Genomic DNA, 21,031 nt, shown 5'->3' on the forward strand with positions numbered 1-21,031 from the left:
AGAACAATGAACAATCCTCCCAACACTTGCACCCCCCCTTTCCTGGGAAATGTTGGATAAAAAGCCTCACCAATTTGCATAGGTGACCACAAATCCAAACCCTTGGATCTGAGAACAATGAAAAAGCATTCAGTGTTTTACAAGAAGACTTTTAATAAAAAATAGAAGTAAATAGAAATAAAGAAATCCCCCCTGTAAAATCAGGATGGTATATATCTTACAGGGTAATTAGATTCAAAAACATAGAGAACCCCTCTAGGCAAAACCTTAAGTTACAAAAAAGATACACAGACAGAAATAGTTATTCTATTCAGCACAATTCTTTTCTCAGCCATTTAAAGAAATCATAATCTAACACATACCTAGCTAGATTACTTACTAAAAGTTCTAAGACTCCATTCCTGTTCTGTCCCCGGCCAAGACGACTACAGACAGACCCCCAAACCCTTTGTTTCTCTCCCTCCTCCCAGCTTTTGAAAGTATCTTGTCTCCTCATTGGTCATTTTGGTCAGGTGCCAGCGAGGTTACCTTTAGCTTCTTAACCCTTTACAGGTGAGAGGAGCTTTCCCCTGGCCAGGAGGGATTTCAAAGGGTTTTACCCTTCCCTTTATATTTATGACACGCCCCCCAAATCTCAGCTAGGGTGAAACACTGGCTGGGATTTCTTCCTGGAGCTCTAGGAAAACAGAGTTAATAAGACACATGCATCTCTAAATATACTACCAAGTACATAAAGACTAACAATATTTTCCACATCTCAAGGACGATTTTAACCAGTTGATTCTGGGAAACTTTCACGGGAGAGTGCATCAGCCACTTTGTTAGAAGCTCCTGAGATGTGTTGGATGTCGAAATCAAAATCTTGGAGAGCTAAACTCCACCGAAGAAGTTTTCTGTTAGTTTCTTTGACGGTGTGAAGCCACTTTAGTGCAGCATGGTCGGTTTGCAGGTGGAAACGCCGTCCCCAAACATATGGGCGTAGCTTTTCCAGAGCGTAGACAATGGCATAACATTCTTTTTCAGTGACTGACCAGTTGCTTTCCCTCTCAGACAGTTTTTTGCTGAGAAACACTACAGGGTGGAATTCTTGATCAGGTCCTTTCTGCATTAAAACTGCTCCCACACCACGCTCGGATGCATCTGTGGTTACTAGGAACGGTTTGTCAAAGTCTGGGGCCCTTAGTACAGGGTCAGACATGAGTGTCGCTTTAAGCTTGTTAAAGGCCTTCTGACACTTTCCGGTCCACTGAACAGCATTTGGCTGTTTCTTTTTGGTTAGGTCTGTCAGTGGGGCAGCGATTTGGCTGTAGTGCGGTACAAATCGTCTGTAATAACCGGCCAAGCCTAAGAAGGATTGAACCTGTTTCTTTGACTTTGGGACAGGCCACTTTTGGATAGCATCCACTTTGGCCTGTAGGGGGCTGATAGTTCCTTGACCCACCTGGTGTCCAAGGTAAGTCACTCGGTTTAGGCCTATTTGACACTTCTTAGCCTTAACAGTTAGTCCTGCCTCCCTTATGCGCTCAAGGACTTTTTGTAGATGTTCCAGGTGGTCTGCCCAGGAATCCGAAAATATGGCCACATCGTCAAGGTAGGCGACTGCATATTCTCCTAATCCCGCTAGGAGACCATCTACAAGTCTTTGGAAAGTGGCGGGTGCATTTCGCAGCCCGAAAGGGAGTACATTAAATTCATACAGCCCGAGATGTGTGATGAAGGCTGACCTTTCCTTGGCAGATTCATCTAGCGGTACCTGCCAGTACCCCTTGGTTAAGTCCAAGGTAGAGATGAACTGGGCCCTTCCCAGTTTCTCTAATAGTTCATCTGTGCGTGGCATGGGATAGTTGTCTGGGCGAGTTACAGCATTTAGCTTACGGTAGTCCACGCAAAAACGTATTTCCCCATCTGGTTTGGGAACTAGAACCACTGGAGATGCCCATGCACTTTCAGAGGGGCGGATTACACCCATCTGTAACATATCCTGGATCTCCCGTTCTATAGCACTTTTAGCTTGAGGAGACACCCGGTAAGGTTGGACCCTAATTGGGTGAGCATTACCTGTGTCAATGGAGTGGTATGCCCGTTCAGTCAGTCCTGGGGTGGCTGAGAACGTTGGCGCGTAGCTAGTGCACAGCTCCTGGATCTGCTGTCGCTGCATACGCCCAAGGGTCATGGAGAGGTTCACCTCTTCCACACCACCAGCACATTTCCCTTCGTAATAGACACCTTCAGGCCACTCAGCGTCGTCTCCTCCCTGGGCTGTAAACTGACAAACCTTTAATTCTCTGGAATAAAAGGGCTTTAGAGAATTAATATGATACACCTTAGGCTTTCGGTTGGAGGTGGGGAATGCTATGAGATAATTAACAGCTCCCAGGCGCTCCTGGACCACGAATGGCCCTTCCCACGATGCTTCCATTTTATGGGCCTGGAGCGCCTTTAAGACCATGACCTGGTCTCCTACTTTGAAGGAACGCTCTCTGGCATGTTTATCATACCAGGCTTTTTGCTCTTTTTGAGCATCCTGTAAGTTTTCTCTAGCAAGGGCTAAAGAGGTTCGGAGGGTGTTTTGTAGGTTGGTTACAAAGTCCAGAATGTTAGTTCCTGGAGAAGGTGTAAATCCCTCCCATTGCTGCTTCACCAACTGCAATGGCCCCTTAACCTCACGGCCATATACAAGTTCAAATGGGGAAAACCCTAAACTGGGATGTGGTACAGCTCTGTAGGCAAAGAGCAACTGCTGCAATACTAGGTCCCAATCATTGGAGTGCTCATTTACGAATTTACGTATCATGGCCCCCAAAGTTCCATTAAACTTCTCCACCATGCCATTTGTTTGATGATGGTAAGGAGTGGCAACCAAGTGATTTACCCCATGAGCTTCCCAAAGGTTTTTCATAGTTCCTGCCAGGAAATTAGTCCCTGCATCTGTGAGGATGTCGGAGGGCCAACCTACCCTGGCAAAAATGTCTGCTAGTGCCTGGCACACACTTTTAGCCCTGGTGTTGCTTAGAGCTACTGCTTCCGGCCATCGGGTGGCAAAATCCATGAAAGTCAGTATGTACTGCCTTCCTCTGGGTGTCTTTTTCGGAAAAGGACCCAGAATATCCACAGCTACTCGCTGAAATGGAACTTCAATGATGGGGAGTGGCTGGAGAGGAGCTTTGACCTGGTCTTGGGGTTTTCCCACTCTTTGGCACACCTCACAAGACTGGACATAGGTAGAAACATCCTTGCCCATTCCCTCCCAGTGGAATGACCCCCCCAAACGGTCTTTGGTCCTGTTCACCCCAGCATGGCCACTAGGGTGATCATGGGCTAAGCTCAAGAGCTTGGCCCGGTATTTAGTTGGAACTACCAACTGTCTCTGAGGATGCCAGTCTTCCTGGTGTCCCCCAGAAAGAGTTTCCTTGTATAAAAGTCCTCTTTCTACAACAAACCTGGATCGATTAGAAGAGCTGAGAGGCGGTGGGTTGCTCCGTGCCGCCGTCCAAGCTCTCTGGAGGCTTTCATCTGCTTCCTGTTCGGTCTGGAACTGTTCCCTTGATGCTGGAGACATCAGTTCCTCATTGGATTGGGGACATAGGCTTGGTCCCTCTGGAAGCGATATAGGGGATGGAGCTGTTTCTGTTGACTGTGAACCGCTCTCCGCTGGTGCACTATGTTGGGATTCAGGCTCCGGCTGAGCCTCTTGTGTAGGGTTATCGGCTGCTGCCAGTTCAGGTTCGGTGGGGCCCTCTGGTGTTGAGGTTGCAAGTACTGGATTCAGTGCTGGCACGGGGTCTGGTGTTGGTTGTTTGGCTGGTTCCGGTTCTGGGACTGGTTCCGTCTGGGTCTCTGGGACTGGATCCACTACTGCTGTTGCAGACATTGGCCTGGGGTCCAGGTCCATCACCTCTGACTGGGTCCTGATAGAAGTTTCCGGAACAGAGCTAGGCCTCACGGCTTGTTTAGCCTGGTTGCGGGTGACCATTCCCACCCTCTTGGCCTGCTTCACATGATTGGCCAAGTCTTCCCCCAACAGCATGGGGATGGGATAATCATCATAGACTGCAAAAGTCCACATTCCTGACCAGCCCTTGTACTGGACAGGCAACTTGGCTGTAGGCAAATTGAAAGAGTTGGACTTGAAGGGTTGAATCGTCACTTGGATCTCTGGGTTGATTAAATTGGTGTCCACTAAGGAAGCATGGATAGCTGACACTTGTGCTCCGGTGTCCCTCCACGCGGTGACCTTCTTCCCACCCACACTCACAGTTTCCCTCCGCTCCAAGGGTATCTGGGAGGTATCTGGGCCTGTGGACCTCTGGTGTGATTCCGGTGCAATGAACTGTAACCTGTTGGGGTTCTTGGGGCAGTTGGCCTTTACATGCCCCAGCTCGTTACATTTAAAACATCGTCCAGCTGACGGGTCACCGGGGCGAGGTGGGTTGCTGGAGAACGGGGTGGTGGGACGATAAGGGGTCTGGAGGGTTCTTTGGGAGGTAGGTGGGGCTTTGGGCGGCCCCCGGTAATAGGGTGTGGTCTGGGGTGGTCCCTTCTGGTCTCCGCTCCAACTGCGACCAGTTTTCTTCTTCTCTGCCACCTCCACCCATCTGGCTCCAATCTCTCCTGCCTCAATTACAGTTTTGGGTTTCCCATCTAGGATGTATCTTTCTATTTCCTCAGGAACACCCTCTAAGAATTGTTCCATTTGCATTAGGAAGGGCAAATTTACTGGAGATTCAACACTTGCTCCTGATATCCAGGCATCCCAATGTTTTACAATGTGGTAGGCATGTCGGGTAAATGACATGTCTGGTTTCCACCTTAGGGCTCTGAACCTCCGACGAGACTGCTCGGGTGTTATCCCCATTCTGACTCTCGCCTTGGATTTAAACAGTTCATACTTGTTTATGTGTTCTTTAGGCATTTCAGCTGCCACCTCAGCTAAGGGTCCACTGAGCTGCGGCCTCAGCTCTACCATGTATTGGTCAGTAGAGATGTTGTACCCAAGGCAGGCCCTTTCGAAGTTTTCTAAGAAGGCCTCAGTATCATCACCTGCCTTGTAGGTGGGGAACTTTCTGGGATGGGAAGTGGTACCTGGAGAAGGATTGCTAGGGTTTGTTGGTATATTCTGCTGGGCCTTTATCCTCTCCATCTCCTCCACATGCTTCCTTGCCTCCATTTCCCTCTTGTGAGCAGCCTCCTGTACCTCCTTCTCCAGCCGCATGAGTTCTATCTGTCTTTCATGTTCCCTTTGTTTTTCCTCAGCCTGAAATTTGGCTAATTCCAGCTGTAGTCGAGCTGAGGATTTGGCCATTCTAACCTCTCTGTTTTTAACTAACTTTACACCCGAGGTTTAGAAATAAACAAACAAAACTTGGCTGTAAACTTTTGCTGTGCTGGAATAGAGTACCTATTCTCTGATAGTGATTGTCAGCCTACAGAAAAAGACAATTCCCTTGTCTCTGCTCTGGGCCCAAATTAAAGCAAAAAACCTCCAACTACTTGGAAAACTGCTTACCCAGCCCAAAGAAAAAAAAAATTTCTTTTCAAACCTGTGCTCCTTGTAAAACAAAAAAAAAAAAAATCAAAATCCTAAAAAAAAACCCTGCCACTTTTGTCTCCAGGCAAATGGGTAGAGCACACACCCCCTATTTACTTTTAGGAAGAAAAGAAAGAAAAAAAAACCTCTGGGTTGGAAGACTGTGAATTTCCCTGCAGGAGTTAAGTACCCTGCCTCCAGGCAAGAAAACCTGCAATTCACAAGATGATCCCCTTTTGTCTCTGCTTGGCCACAAAGCAGAGAGAAACCAAGCTGCTTTCAGTTTCAAAGCTGCCTTCTGGACTTCCTAAAAATTCCTTTTTAAAATCTGTATTTCTAGTTCAAAAAATCTCAACTGGATCTCAAAATGATTTCAGGTTAATCCCACCACTGTGCCACCATGTCAAGGTTCCTCCCCCACTCTGAACTCTAGGGTACAGATGTGGGGACCTGCATGAAAAACCTCCTAAGCTTATCTTTACCAGCTTAGGTCAAAACTTCCCCAAGGTAACAAATATTACCCCCGTTATCCTTGGAATGGCCGCTACCACCACCAAACTAATACTGGTTACTGGGGAAGAGCTGTTTGGACGCGTCCTTCCCCCCAAAATACTTCCCAAAACCTTGCACCCCACTCCCTGGACAAGGTTTGGTAAAAAGCCTCACCAATTTGCCTAGGTGACTACAGACCCAGACCCTTGGATCTTAAGAACAATGAACAATCCTCCCAACACTTGCACCCCCCCTTTCCTGGGAAATGTTGGATAAAAAGCCTCACCAATTTGCATAGGTGACCACAAATCCAAACCCTTGGATCTGAGAACAATGAAAAAGCATTCAGTGTTTTACAAGAAGACTTTTAATAAAAAATAGAAGTAAATAGAAATAAAGAAATCCCCCCTGTAAAATCAGGATGGTATATATCTTACAGGGTAATTAGATTCAAAAACATAGAGAACCCCTCTAGGCAAAACCTTAAGTTACAAAAAAGATACACAGACAGAAATAGTTATTCTATTCAGCACAATTCTTTTCTCAGCCATTTAAAGAAATCATAATCTAACACATACCTAGCTAGATTACTTACTAAAAGTTCTAAGACTCCATTCCTGTTCTGTCCCCGGCCAAGACGACTACAGACAGACCCCCAAACCCTTTGTTTCTCTCCCTCCTCCCAGCTTTTGAAAGTATCTTGTCTCCTCATTGGTCATTTTGGTCAGGTGCCAGCGAGGTTACCTTTAGCTTCTTAACCCTTTACAGGTGAGAGGAGCTTTCCCCTGGCCAGGAGGGATTTCAAAGGGTTTTACCCTTCCCTTTATATTTATGACATGTCAAGGTTCCTCCCCCACTCTGAACTCTAGGGTACAGATGTGGGGACCTGCATGAAAAACCTCCTAAGCTTATCTTTACCAGCTTAGGTCAAAACTTCCCCAAGGTAACAAATATTACCCCCGTTATCCTTGGAATGGCCGCTACCACCACCAAACTAATACTGGTTACTGGGGAAGAGCTGTTTGGACGCGTCCTTCCCCCCAAAATACTTCCCAAAACCTTGCACCCCACTTCCTGGACAAGGTTTGGTAAAAAGCCTCACCAATTTGCCTAGGTGACTACAGACCCAGACCCTTGGATCTTAAGAACAATGAACAATCCTCCCAACACTTGCACTCCCCCTTTCCTGGGAAATGTTGGATAAAAAGCCTCACCAATTTGCATAGGTGACCACAGACCCAAACCCTTGGATCTGAGAACAATGAAAAAGCATTCAGTGTTTTACAAGAAGACTTTTAATAAAAAATAGAAGTAAATAGAAATAAAGAAATCCCCCCTGTAAAATCAGGATGGTATATATCTTACAGGGTAATTAGATTCAAAAACATAGAGAACCCCTCTAGGCAAAACCTTAAGTTACAAAAAAGATACACAGACAGAAATAGTTATTCTATTCAGCACAATTCTTTTCTCAGCCATTTAAAGAAATCATAATCTAACACATACCTAGCTAGATTACTTACTAAAAGTTCTAAGACTCCATTCCTGTTCTGTCCCCGGCCAAGACGACTACAGACAGACCCCCAAACCCTTTGTTTCTCTCCCTCCTCCCAGCTTTTGAAAGTATCTTGTCTCCTCATTGGTCATTTTGGTCAGGTGCCAGCGAGGTTACCTTTAGCTTCTTAACCCTTTACAGGTGAGAGGAGCTTTCCCCTGGCCAGGAGGGGTTTCAAAGGGTTTTACCCTTCCCTTTATATTTATGACACCATATAAAAAAAGAAAAGGGTTCATTGCTAGACCTGGACTTTAAATATACTTATCTTCATCCAAAAAACACTATCTAGGCTTTCTAACTGCAGGATAAATACCCTACCTGCACACTAGAACAAAATGGACTGACCAAGTATAGTAGGTATTTGTTTGTATATGCTAGAGTATACTATATGTATAGTTCTTTTTTATCTTCCAGTGATTTTATAGAACAGTAAACTCCAGTGCCCTAGTTTGTCACCATATACTCACCTAGTTGGGTACATGGCGTTTTTCATACATCACACCTTCCATTCTGAGAACTAATATAATAGTCCAGGTACAGTAGTACAAAAGAAAACATGCTATTTTAAAGGAAGATTATACTTTAGGACTGCCCACCTTAACAGTGATCCTTTAATTATTTTTCTGCTTTCTATGGTTTTTTTTAGTGCAGTTATTAATTTTTACTTTCGAAGCGTATAATGGATTTTTTGTTCGAACCTCACATGATTAGGTGTAGGGACTTCAACTACTCATTTTTCAAGAATTTGAAATTCTTGGGACCCTCAAGAATTTAGCTTCTATTTAAAGCCTGTCATCCAGGCAAAATAAGCCAGTGCATTGTGTCTCCACCTTCTCCTTCAAGTCCCACCTTAAAAATCATTCTTCCATGAAGCCTCTAATTCCTAGGACTCCTTTCAAAAAAGAAAAAAAACACAATGTTTCACCAAAGAGATCCTCAAGAACAAAAGAAAAAACTGATAAGCTTAACAAATTAACTTGATTTTTATTATATTGCATCTCTCATCTACAAGTAATCTGTTTAGACTAAGCTCCTTGTGACAAACACATTATCCTGTAACTTGACTATAAAGTGTCTAACACGTCTGATGCTGCCTATGTGTTTCTACATGATTGTACTCACCTAGGACACTGGAACCTTGATCCAGATTGAGGCCTTCTGGCACTACCCCATACGATTAATCACTAGAAATACGTTATAACAGAAACCTATTAAAAACTGATCTGTGGTTCAAATATTTTGACTGTTATTAAGAGGGTGCTTTTCCCCCATCCCAGGCTGGGTACTCTTAAATAATCTATTAAAGCTAAGTTTTAAAATTAAAACTTACTGGAAACTGCAGCTGCAACAATAACAAGCTTCTCCAAGTTCTGGAAGTTAGTTGCAAATCTGATTTAAAATCATGTACTGGCACTACCTTAAATTATTCAAGCTTTACAAAACTGAAAACTAGCTCCTCCCTTGTAAGCAAATTTACATAGTAGAACCACCATTTACTGTAACTTATTTTTACTGGTATAGTGTGCATAGGCCAGAATGTACAAGAAATTCTTCATTTTTATCAGAGTAACATTTTTGGTGAATACTTTAGCCAACAACATAATATAAACTTAAGAGTGGACACCTACTTGATAGGATTGGGTCAATGCAGGAGTCTTGCGCATAGAGCCACGCAATCTATGTAATAGTCACAGTCTATAGTCACTGGTTTAAGTATCCATCATTTAAGTCACAAAAATCAAAACCAAAGAAGTTTGACACAATTAGAGATTGATGTTTAGAAGAGGCTCATGACTAGAGCAAAAGATGAGACAAGATACAAGTGGAAAAAAAAAAACCCCAAAGTATATAATTAAAATGCCAAACCCTATCCAGAATCTCCAATCTCAGTTTTGAAACTCCTCTTTAACAATAATCTCATCAAAAATCACACTGCTCTGCAAGTCCATTTAAAATTTAGAGTTTTATGAAATGGGATACAAGTCATATGAGGCAGGCAACTGATGTTTCTCTGTGGAGCAGATAGCTGGTTGAATATAGGACCATTGCTACATGCTTCTGGAACACTCTGTACTGAAAAAAACCCTGGCCAGCAGTTAAAACAGAAAATAAAAGAGAAATTAGAAGGAGAAAATACTCAGCAAGTTCAACTTTTGTAACATGATTAAAAGACAACATATTCACTGGGTGACAGAATGTGCCCATTCAAAGACACAGGGCCAGATTCTCTCCTGTGTGAAGATCCACGAAGAAGACTGTTTGCATTGGTTATAGCCCCCTGATTCTCATGCTGCCTGTGTCCCAACACAAGTTAGAGGAGCCGAGAAGCTGCTGTAACTTACAACACTATAATCTGTGAGGGATCGATCATACACCAGCTATGAATTGGTGAAGCTGAGCCAAGGGAATACTCAGCTAAGCAGGGGTGGCAAGATTCTTCCACTTTTGCATTGCTCAGGCAATGCAAAGAAGCTGCTTATGCCCAAATGAATTTGTTAGTCTCTAAAGTGCCACAAGGACTCCTCGTTGTTTTTGCTGATACAGACTAACACGGCTACCACTCTGAAACCTGAGCAATCAGACATTTTTTTGATGACTTCAGAAATTAAGAATCCTTAATAATGTTTTAGTTCAAAATATAGCACTTACACTACAATACAGAAAAATAAGAACAATGTATAAAAAATAAAAGCAGTGAAATTACTTAGTGACAAAATGAAACTACTATGAAAGGCCTTTAGTGCCAAAATAGGCAATATGGCCAAATGCTATTCAACTTGCTAAGGTTGTACAAAAAATGCGAATTACCTCATAACTCCTTCCACCCTACTCAAAAAGTCTAAATAGAGTCCAACACATAGATTTCCCCCCCCCTTCCCATCTCTTACCAGCAAGTCAGGCTTTGCTCGTTGTATGTATGGTACTAGATGAAAGCCCATTTAATGATATATTAAGAAAACCTTTGCTAAGCAGCAACTAAAATTTAGAACCAAGTAATAATCACTAAATTGAGATGCTAGATGAAGAAGTTTACTAAAATTAAATTAGATAACTAAATAGTACAGGTGGTAGGGGAAAAATAATCTCCTCCCCATGTAGGGATTCAGGAAATAAAGCATAGACGTATATTACAGCACCCTTTTCAAGGAACGATGTCACGAAGGTTTAGGGGTTTTCCCTTTCTTGTGTCCGTCTGCTAGGAGAAAAATATAAAACTCCTAGATTGGACTGGCCTGCTAGGAATGTCAATTACCAATATGAAAAGAGTCTTCAATCACCCTGCAACTCCCATTCTCAAAAGTATGGAATGTGTTACAATATCTAAGTCTGGCAGTACTAAAGGAAAATTATTTTTAACTATATTTTAAAAAACACACAACACTGACTTATTCCTAAGGATTGCGCCATAAATTTTGTCCATTTTCTAGATAAGCCCACTAGGGCAGGTACTGTCTTGATTCATGTCTTGCACAGTGTCAAATGCATTGTCAGTGCATGATAATATTCAGGTTTGCTGGACACAGGAAGAAGACACTCTGCCAACTGCAGCATGCTGGTACTCTTGGATTATTGCTTGCGAAAGTTTAGAGTCCAGGTAGCTCTCAGCGTCTTCCCTGGATCTGCTCCTAGGTAGATTTTTTTTTTTAAATTCATTTGAATAGTGGAAGAATATAATAGCTTGAGACGCTCAAGAACTCCACAGAACAGCAGCTAGCAAAGAGATCCAGAGAGCTTTTCTCACTCGACAGGGGTTTTCAAAAGGACTTCTTGCAGGGCAGTTTAATGAAAGTATCACAAGTTTGCCATTCTTTTCAGCTGCTCACATTGTAATGACTTATCAAAACAAACATGCATAAACACTGCCCAAATAGCACTATGGCCAAATCAGGCCACACACAGTTATAAATATTCATAAAACCAATAAACACTGATAAAACACCCCTGATTTAACAAAAATTAAATTGGTGTTTACACAACAAACACCAGAAAAACAGCAGAAATAGTGACTTGTATCTAAGGCAGTGGTTTTCAATCTTTGTTCCACAGACTATTTCTAAGATTTCCAAAGGGGTCCGCCCCTCCATCTGAAATTTTTTAGTAGCCCGTAAATGAAAAAAGGTTGAAAACAATTGATCTAAAGGTTTGTCTCTACATAGAGCAGCAATGTGGATTATGGGGGTGTGATTTCTACAACACACTGATGTGTTGTGCATTAATTTGTCCATGTAGAAACTGCTGGTAAGCACTAAAGGCTTTGCTTTAGGTTTAGGTTTTAGGCTTTAGGTTTGCCAGGTATCCAATTTTTAACTGGAATGCCCGGTCAAAAAGGGACCCTGGTGACTCCGGTCAGCGCTAAAAATCCGGTCGGTGGTGCAGCTGGGCTAAGGTAGGCTTCCTGCCGACCCTGGCTCCCAGAAGCGACTGGCATGTCCAGCTCCTAGGCGCAAGGGTGCCCACGGGGGCTCCACATGCTGCCCCCACCCCATCGCTGGTCTGCAGCTCCCACTGGCTGCAAACCACGGCCCATGGGAATTGCAGGGGCGGCGCCTGCGGGCAGCATGTGGAGCCAGGATAGGTAGGGAGCCTGACTTAGGCTCACAGACCAGGAGACACCTGAGGTAAGCACCACCTGCATCCAGAGCCCACACTCCAAACCCCCTCCCACACCCCAACCCCCTGCCCTAGCCCTGAGCTGCCCTCCTGCACCCAAACTCCCTCCCTGCACCCACACCCTTCCTGCATCCCTGCCCCATTCCAGAGCCCACACCTCCTCCCTCACCCCAACCCCAGCCCTGAACCCCCTCCTGCACTCCAAACCCCTCAGCCGCAGTCTGGAGAGCCCTCCTGCACCCCAAACTCCTTGTCCCCAGAGCTTGCGCCATGCCCCCTCTCCCCCCAGCCAGAGCTCTCACCCCCTCCCGCACCCCAACCCCCTGCTGCAGACTGGTGAAAGTGAGTGAGGGTGGGGGACAGCAAGCAAGCAGAGGGAGGGGGGATGCAGTGCATGGGGTGCGGGGCCTCGGAGAAGGGGCAGGGACGGCGTAAGGGTGTTCAGTTGTGTGATTAGAAAGTTGTCAACCCTACCTTGTGCACTTCAGTATAGCGCTGTTTGAAACAGTACTACATTAAAGTGCATGAGAGAACATTAGAAAAAGAGATTACTCATTACACTATACTCAAAGACAAAGCCCCCAAGCCCCCTAATTTTTGGACTTCTACATAAAACTCAAAATTGTGAAAAATAAACCTGAAAAACTAAATTAACGAACCCTGAAAAACATAAACCCTTGCTATAAATGGATTAACATTTCTACAACTTTATATTCAAAGCCACAGCTTCATGACAGCTTGTTCATCCAGACTGGATCAGGCGAACTACAGTAGTACTTCGCTGTATAGAGACAAGTATAATATAATGATTATTGAATAAGACATCCCATGCCTTATAAATGCCTGATATGCACCAGTTAATCTCAGGCATACCACAAAGAAGAAATATCATGGAAAATAATATTCCTGGTTGCTTTTTTGGAAGGTTTTTGTTTTTTTAAAACAGGGTTTTCTTTTCAAAACTAGACAGTTAACTCCAAATTGGCAACATGATGGCTATATCCTTGGCTATGTCCTATGGCAGGGGTGGGAAAACTTTTTGGCCCGAGGGACACATTTGGGTATGGAAATTGTATGGCAGGCCATAAATGCTCACTAAATTGGGGTTGGGGTGAAGAGGGGGGTGAGGGCTCTGGCTGGGGGTGCAGGTTCTGGGGTGGAGCCAGAAATGAGGAGTTCAGGATGCAGGACGGAGCTCTGGGCTGGGGCTCCAGGCTCTGGGGTGGGACTAGGGATGGGGGTTTGGGGTGCGGAAAGGTGTTCTGGGTTGGGATTGAAGGGTTTGGAGGGCAGGAGAGGGATCAGGGCTGGGGCAGGGAGCTGGGGTGCAGGCTCCCGGAGGTGCTTACCTCAAGCAGCTCCCGGAAGTAGCATTGTATCCCCACTCTGGGTCCCGTGCGGAGGCACGGCCAGGCGGCTCTATGCGCTGCCCCATCCGCCAGCACCGCCCCTGCAGCTCCCATTGGCTGGGAACTGCGGCCAATGGGAGCTGCTGGGATGGCGCTTGGGGAGGGGGCAGCGTGCAAAGCCCTCTGGCTGCCCCTAAACATAGGAGACAGAGAGGGGCCATGCCACTGCTTCTGGTAGTGGCGCAGAGCAGCTGCTGACTCTGCTCCCCGGCTGGCGCACAGGAGCAGGACAAGCCCCAGACCGCTCTCCCCAGCAAGAGTTTGAGGGCCGGATTAAATCAATTGGTGGGCCAGATGTGGCCCGCAGGCCATCGTTTGCCCACTCCTGTCCTAGGGCATCCTCTCTCAACCACATTTTTAGTTCAAAATCATGATTAAGAACATCTTAGGGCAGATCTACATCATAGCACTTCAGTGAAGATGCTACTATGCAGATGGGAAAGCTTCTCCCCATCAGCATAGTTAATCTATCTCCGTGAGAGGCAGTAGCTATGTTGATAGGAGAAGCCCTCCTATCTACAGTGGAGGTAGGTCAGTATAACTGCATCACTCAGGCATGTGGATTTTTCACGCCCCTGAGCAACACACTTATACTGATGTACATTTACAATGTAGACCTGGTCTTGGAACATATTTAATATACAAAAAGAAAAGGAGTACTTGTGGCACCTTAGAGATTAACCAATTTATTTGAGCATAAGCTTTCGTGAGCTACAGCTCACTTCATCGGATGCATACTGTGGAAAGTCAATCCGATGAAGTGAGCTGTAGCTCACGAAAGCTTATGCTCAAATAAATTGGTTAGTTTCTAAGGTGCCACAAGTACTCCTTTTCTTTTTGCAAATACAGACTAACATGGCTGTTACTCTGAAACCAATTAATATACATTTATTAGGAATCTGACTCCACATACTGCACCTATATGCTTGGGTAGATCTTCTATTCACTTCTGGATAAAAGAGAAACAAGTATCCTAGATGACAAACTTATATTTATGCTTCACTTAGATGCAACAGAGTGGTCAATCACATATAAACCAAAGAATAGGCAATTCTAGAGCCTGCCAGAAAGGAAACAGTTGCAGGCTCATAGCATCTACTGAATAACCCAATGGGAAATATTCAAATTATTCACATACTCTTAAAAAAAAAATCTTTTAGCCAGTTACACCAAAAATCAGAGTAATTTCTGACAGGCTACCTGTCTGATTTTTCACATCTAAATACTCAAAGATATGCAAGATTTGAACTACAACACTTGGTTTAATATATTATAAATTATTACTAACTAAACTGCTTTCAAATTGGACATATTTCACTCCAGAACACTAGCATTTCAAATGAAGTATGTAGAACTTTAAAAATGTATGGTCTTAAAGTACCATCATTACTGTTTAAAAGCAAAGTGACACTTTTCATTTTGTGTTAATGCAGTGTTCTATTAACTGCTCTTTACCAGCCTGGCTGCATTTTTCTGCAGAGTTGGTTGCACCTATGAAATTAACGAATCCTCAACAAATCCACCCACCGACTGTGTGTGTAATCAAAAGATTAGATATAGTGAGGGCACCAGCATCTTTGCTGCTGCTTCCAAGATAGCAAAGCACATTCCACGCTCCATAGCCCATTCCTATCACTACTGACTGCGCTGGTCTCACCTCCACCTCTTCTCCCACACACCCAGTATATACGTTAACTGGCAGCTAGTAGCATAACCTAGTTAGAAACCTACTTCATGACTTGTTGCATGTTGGCATTATGTAAATGAAAACAACTGAAGATACTGCATTTTTTAAAGTTTTACTAATTAGGCTAACAACGCAGAGAGTTATTAATGTAATATGCAGAAATTTAGCACAGTACCGAACAGAACAGAACTTAGTGATTGGTATTACAGGTTCATGTGTGTACACTGAACACTGACCTCTAGTCTTACCAACATTATCTTGCTCTGTGTTCATCAATAATATCTCTAAGAACACTGTTATCTTATAGGACTAGTTAATTGGAAAACATATTCAAAACAATGTATAAATATTAATGCAGATATAGGTACAGTTTTGCAATTCTGCAAAGTGTTTATAGGCTTGTGAGAAATACTGTATAGCAATATACTAACATTATCTTAAAGGAAAACTATATTTTAAAACAATAGTTTTAGATTACATCTCGACAACAAAAGTGTTTTCAAATTGGATTGTTCTCTCCTTTTCTGCAAAACAGTTCTCCAAATTATTCTGTTTATACCCCCTCATGCTTGTTGTTCATGTGCATTAGAAAGGTAACATACATGTTCATACACCATAATGAAAAACTTGTGTGTGTGTATATATACACACACACACACACACCTTGAAAGACCAGAGGGACAGAGTAGAACAATTACTCTCTTCATGGTGATGAATGCTAATAAGTTCATCATACATTGTACTGTGTTCATTTTTTAAAGTTGTTGCTTCTCCTGCTTCTTTTTTTTTTTTTTTTTTTTTTTTAAACACACACTACATTTTCAGTCTCTTCAAATCCAGTCCTCCTGAGAAGCTACTGCTAATTTCTATTTATGGCCTTCCCAGTCATGAGGGCTCCACAGCCCTCCCAACACGAGAGATCTAGGCCAATGACTTAGCTGTACAAAACTAGAGGTTTGCATAGACCTTCACAGACAAAAATGAGGCAAAGTCACCACTCTGAGGAATTTACTATCTAATTCTTCAGCTAAGAATCAGGTTCTATCAGTAACCCATTTCCCCTACCATCCTTCCTACATCTCAGGGCACACCAGTCTTCCTGCTGTTCTCCTTGTGCACATAGGTGTTCAGGTACTACGGTGATCCTATTTCTGCATATTTCACCAGTAACAATAGGCAGTACTGGACTGTCAGTAAAACAAAAATTGTTAACTTTATATTCACATACAATCTACACAGATGCAGCCTTAGCAGGATATCTGCCCTGTCCACTGATACCCATTCCCACACTGCTTCCCTGCTACTTTCCATACTCTTCTTTCATATTTATTTCAGTACTCCCACTCACTGAAATAAGGCTCACTCAGACACTCAAGGTTCCAAACTTCCCATCTACAGGCATACTTTGTTTCAAGACCCATTGCCACACCCAACACGTGTGCAGCAGATAGCCAAAACAAAGTATATTTCCTCCTACCCACATCAAATTAGATTCTGCCTCTACCTCCCCACAATAGCCCCAGTTCTCCTTGAACCTCTATGCCATCCATGGCACAATCAAAACTATTTCTCTTGCAGCTCACCTGTTTCCCTAATACCTTCTCACTATTTCACCCCAGCTATTCAGCACTACTATGTTCTCTTCTAATAGAACTGTTTGCTGAACCTTTATTAACATTAAAAAGTTAGATCAATATGTATGTACGGGCACCAGTGAGGGAGCGAGCTGTGAGAGAATGCAGACTGGCAGCTTGCATATACTGAATTTCAATGTAAGGAGTTTTTATGAAACCTCATGCAGAGGTTAAAAACAAAAGAAAAAGAAACATGACTCATCCTTCCCATCATTCAGGTTTGCTTTCTTAGCACCCTTTTTCAACCCAATCCTTTTCCCCTTACATCATGATTCCTCTTTTCCTGATTTCCTCCACTGTTAAAGCAAAGTTGACCAGCCACCCCTTCTTTTCTTCAGAACATTCTTTAAAACATAACTGTTTAGCTGAATTTTGTGGTATAGATGTTTGTACTTTTAGAATAAAGTTTTACAGTGACATAGTAACATTGACAAAAACTACAAATAAAATGAATCTTATGGGCCATTTATTATTTTTATAGAAATGAGAGATCACAGCTTCATCTTCAGATAATCTGAAAAAATACCTTTAATTCACCTGATTATTTTTTAGTTTACAGTATTTTAAATATTAAGGACCTTCTTAAGAAAACTGCCATTGTCAGCTTGCAACATGAAGTTCAATACCTGCAGTGACTGAGCTGTGGGCTCAGACAACCCAACGTCTAACTTTAAAAATAAACAGCAGGTTAAGTAATTAAAAATCTAGGATAGCGCTATAATTTTTGCATATAAAGTCACTTTTTAGCCACACTTTAAGCAGTTACCTTAAATCTACTGGATCATCTTGAGCATGCAGACTATGACACAATTTACCTTTCTACTCCAAGACTAAATATCTTTGAAGAACTGCTCAGTATTACAGTGCACTTGAAGAACAAAGAAAACCATATCTTATATATTAATATCCAGAACTGATATTTCAAGGTACACTTAGTGTGAGAGACTAGACATTTAAAAAAAAACCCAACCTATTTACAGGCAGGCTCTACAGTAATCCCATCTTCACAGTAAACATGAAAGACAACTGCACTACATCGAAGTCTTCATTCTTGATGAGACAAACAGACTAGTAAACCTTTTGCGTGTGGATGCAATAAAACAAAAGTGTATATCCAGAACAGAGATAAAACAATTAATTTCCAGGGACATAAAACTTCAGCATCACACCAAAGCAATAAAAACAGTCAAACTGGCAATCATAGTGTCACTGGCTGCTCTATGCTTTAAATAATTAAATCAGAAATAATCTAAAACATAGGTCTCTTCATGACTATCAACTAGTTCAAAAAAAGCAAATGATGTCCACAAACAAGCCAGTCTTGGCGTTGTTTTTCTTTACATCATAAAAAAGGGACAGCTTGCAATTAAACAAACTAGAATAAATAAATAAGAGAAGCTCTAGCCACACTAACATGTTGTATAAAGCATGCCATCCATAAGATAAGTGCAATGAAATAAGTGTTTAAAAATAATAGAAGCATCTACCCACAAGACACTCCAAAAACATTTCTTTAATTGGGAGTTTGCATTTCACTTTGCATTATGAATTGGAAGGCATTCAAGGGCTGCTGACTTATTTTATTGACAAATGATTTAAAGGGAGACAGCAAACATCAATTTATGTTTATTTCTGAACTGGCAGAGAATGTGTGTATTACTGTACAGTTGCCTTGTGTTCTTATCAGTACTGTGCAACAGGCATACCAACTCTTGCTCATTTGAAGGAGTCTCTCTACACTAGTCTGTCATAATGCAGTTTTTAATCAGGAGTGTCCGACTTAAAATGGAAGATTTTGTTTTATGTTAGGTTACCAATCAGATTTAAAATCTTATTCATTCAGTTATCTCAGCTTCTAAGAGCCCATGTATTGAGAACTGGGACAGGCAAGGATTCAAAAGAGAAGACTCAAAGGTGTTGTGCTAGGAAAGGAGAGTCCCAGAATTTGTCCAGCCACTGAAAATGACATTTTTCAGAGTAGCAGCCGCGTTAGTCCGTATTCGTACTTTGCATCCAGTGAAGTATTCACTTTGCATCCAGTGAACTGAGCTGTAGCTCACGAAAGCTTATGCTCAAATAAATTTGTTAGTCTCTACGGTGCCACAAGTCCTCCTTTTCTTTTTGCGAATACAGACTGACACGGCTGTTACTCTGAAAGCTGCAGGAACATATCTTATTCAAGACAAAACAAAAATCCACCCCGATTTCAGCCGCCCTGCCACATTTCACTCCTCCGAGCCCTATTTTATACACATCCCGCATTCAGGAGGAAAGACTCGCTCGTTTCCTTAACCACCGTCAAAGTGCACCACGCCTGCCATGGTGGGAGGGGGAGCCCGCCTCTGACTTCCTTCGCTGTGAGACAGGCTGAGGAGCGAGAGTCCCGGACTACTTCAGCCCTGCCTCCAGTCACCCTCGCTCGCCGCGGGAGACGCCTGGATTCGGCGCGGCCCCGCTTGGGGCGGAAGGGCTCGGGCCGGGCGCGCTTCAGACGGAACAGGGGACTGCGGGACCTGAGGTGAGGCTCCCCGCGGGCCAGCCGCCCCGGAGGCCCGGCGGGGGTCCAGGCACACGGGGCAAGCGTGGGGGTGGGGCTGGTGGAGGGGCGAGGCGGGAAAGTTCCGCCCTCAGGAGCGGCTCTGAGGTGAGGGCAAAAGGCGGCCGCCCCCGCCGCCTACCAGTGGGCGGGGCGGCCCCCCTCGCCCTACGGCCGCTCCCCGGCCCCTCTCGCTCCGGCCGGCCCGGAACCTACCAGCTGCTGGCGGATCCACCGTAACATCCCCCCGGCCTTGCAGGTCCCGGAGTGGGGTTTCCCCTCGAAAGTGCCGCTCGGTCCCGCCGCCTCAGTGCAGCCGCCCGCCGCTGCTCCGCCTCCCCATGGCGCAGAGACGCGGCGCCTGCTTAGGCGCGGCGCAGCCCGCCCAGCACCCGGAGCCGGTGGGGCCGCGGCCGCCCGACAGCCGCCATCAAAGAGCCGCTGTGGTCGCCGAGGCAGGTTCTCCCTGCGGTCCGCCCCGCCTCCAGGAAATGACGCGGGAGCAGCAACACAGAGCGAGGGGCGGGGCCTGAAGAAAGGCGGGGCGGGGCGGGGCGCGGCGGGAAAGTCGGTCCCGAAGAAGGTGGCGGGAGCTGAAGCTGAGGAGGGGGCGGGAGCTGAAGCTGGAGTGGGGGTCGCTGGGGGAGGAACAGGGGTTGCTGAGGAACATGTTCCAACCAGTGCGTTTGTGCTGCCCCTCACGCTCCCTTTCAGCGTCTTGAAAAATCAACCCCTCTTGCTTCAAAACCCCCTTTGGGGTGATGCCTACAAAACCCTCAACAAGAAGTAAACAGCAGCTGTGCTGAGACCACTGCTTATCATGCTGACGGAAACTGTCTCATTGTTTCCATGTACTCCCCCCCCCACCCCCCCGTATGCATCCAGCTGTTGTCCGCTCTCTCACACTTAATTGTATAGTCTGGGGCAGGGACTGTGTTTTTGTGCTATGTTTGTACAGGGCCTACACAATGGGGTCCGTGTCCACTACTAAGGCTCTTAAACACTACAGTACCATAAGTAATAAAGCTGGGAAGAAGCTGGCCAAAAGCAGAGGAAGCAGTTAGGCAAAGTATAGCAACCTCCAGGGAGCAAACCATGGGGAAGAGGGAAAGAAGCGGGGACCAGAAGTTAAATGGAGAAAAGAGAAAGTTACATCTGTACAATGTGCTGCAGCAAAATAAAACATTCGGCTTTGCTGGAGTAGAAATGCCAGCCTGTGTGTTTGATTTTTTTTTTTTTTTATTAAATGTGTGTTTTGCAGAATTCTGGGAATTATTCAAACTAATATAGCAATGTTTAAAAGGTTTCAGAGTAGCAGCCGTGTTCGTCTGTATTCGCAAAAAGAAAAGGAGGACTTGTGGCACCTTAGAGACTGACAGATTTATTTGCGCATAAGCTTTCATGAGCTACAGCTCACTTCATCGGATGTTTAAAAGCAAATTGAAAGTCTTTAGGCCTGCGTCTCCTTTTTGTTGTACTACCTGGTATAAAGTAGTGTGATGCAGTGGAGAGTTTGACTGGTTCGTCATCTTAATCTGTACTGAAACATTTATAGAAGCCTGTTTAAAAAAAAAATTACT

At 44.2% G+C, this 21,031-nt stretch overlaps 1 protein-coding gene across 4 annotated transcripts in view; it reads right to left on the minus strand.

Annotated features, from left to right (window-relative positions):
- The window catches only part of ATP11B (ATPase phospholipid transporting 11B (putative)), a 123,991-nt gene extending 104,018 nt beyond the window's left edge, over window positions 1–19,973 (minus strand). For all 4 annotated transcript variants that reach the window (XM_084640014.1, XM_084640013.1, XM_084640016.1 and 1 more), the window contains exon 1: window positions 19,668–19,973. In XM_084640014.1, the coding sequence (XP_084496140.1) occupies window positions 19,668–19,694 (27 nt within the window). In that variant the 5' untranslated portion in view covers window positions 19,695–19,973. The remainder of the gene's footprint in view (window positions 1–19,667) is intronic.
- Between the last annotated feature and the right edge of the window lie 1,058 nt (window positions 19,974–21,031).

Source organism: Lepidochelys olivacea (assembly GCF_965140295.1).
Source record: "Lepidochelys olivacea isolate rLepOli2 genome assembly, chromosome: 9".
NCBI classification, from domain to species: domain Eukaryota; kingdom Metazoa; phylum Chordata; order Testudines; family Cheloniidae; genus Lepidochelys; species Lepidochelys olivacea.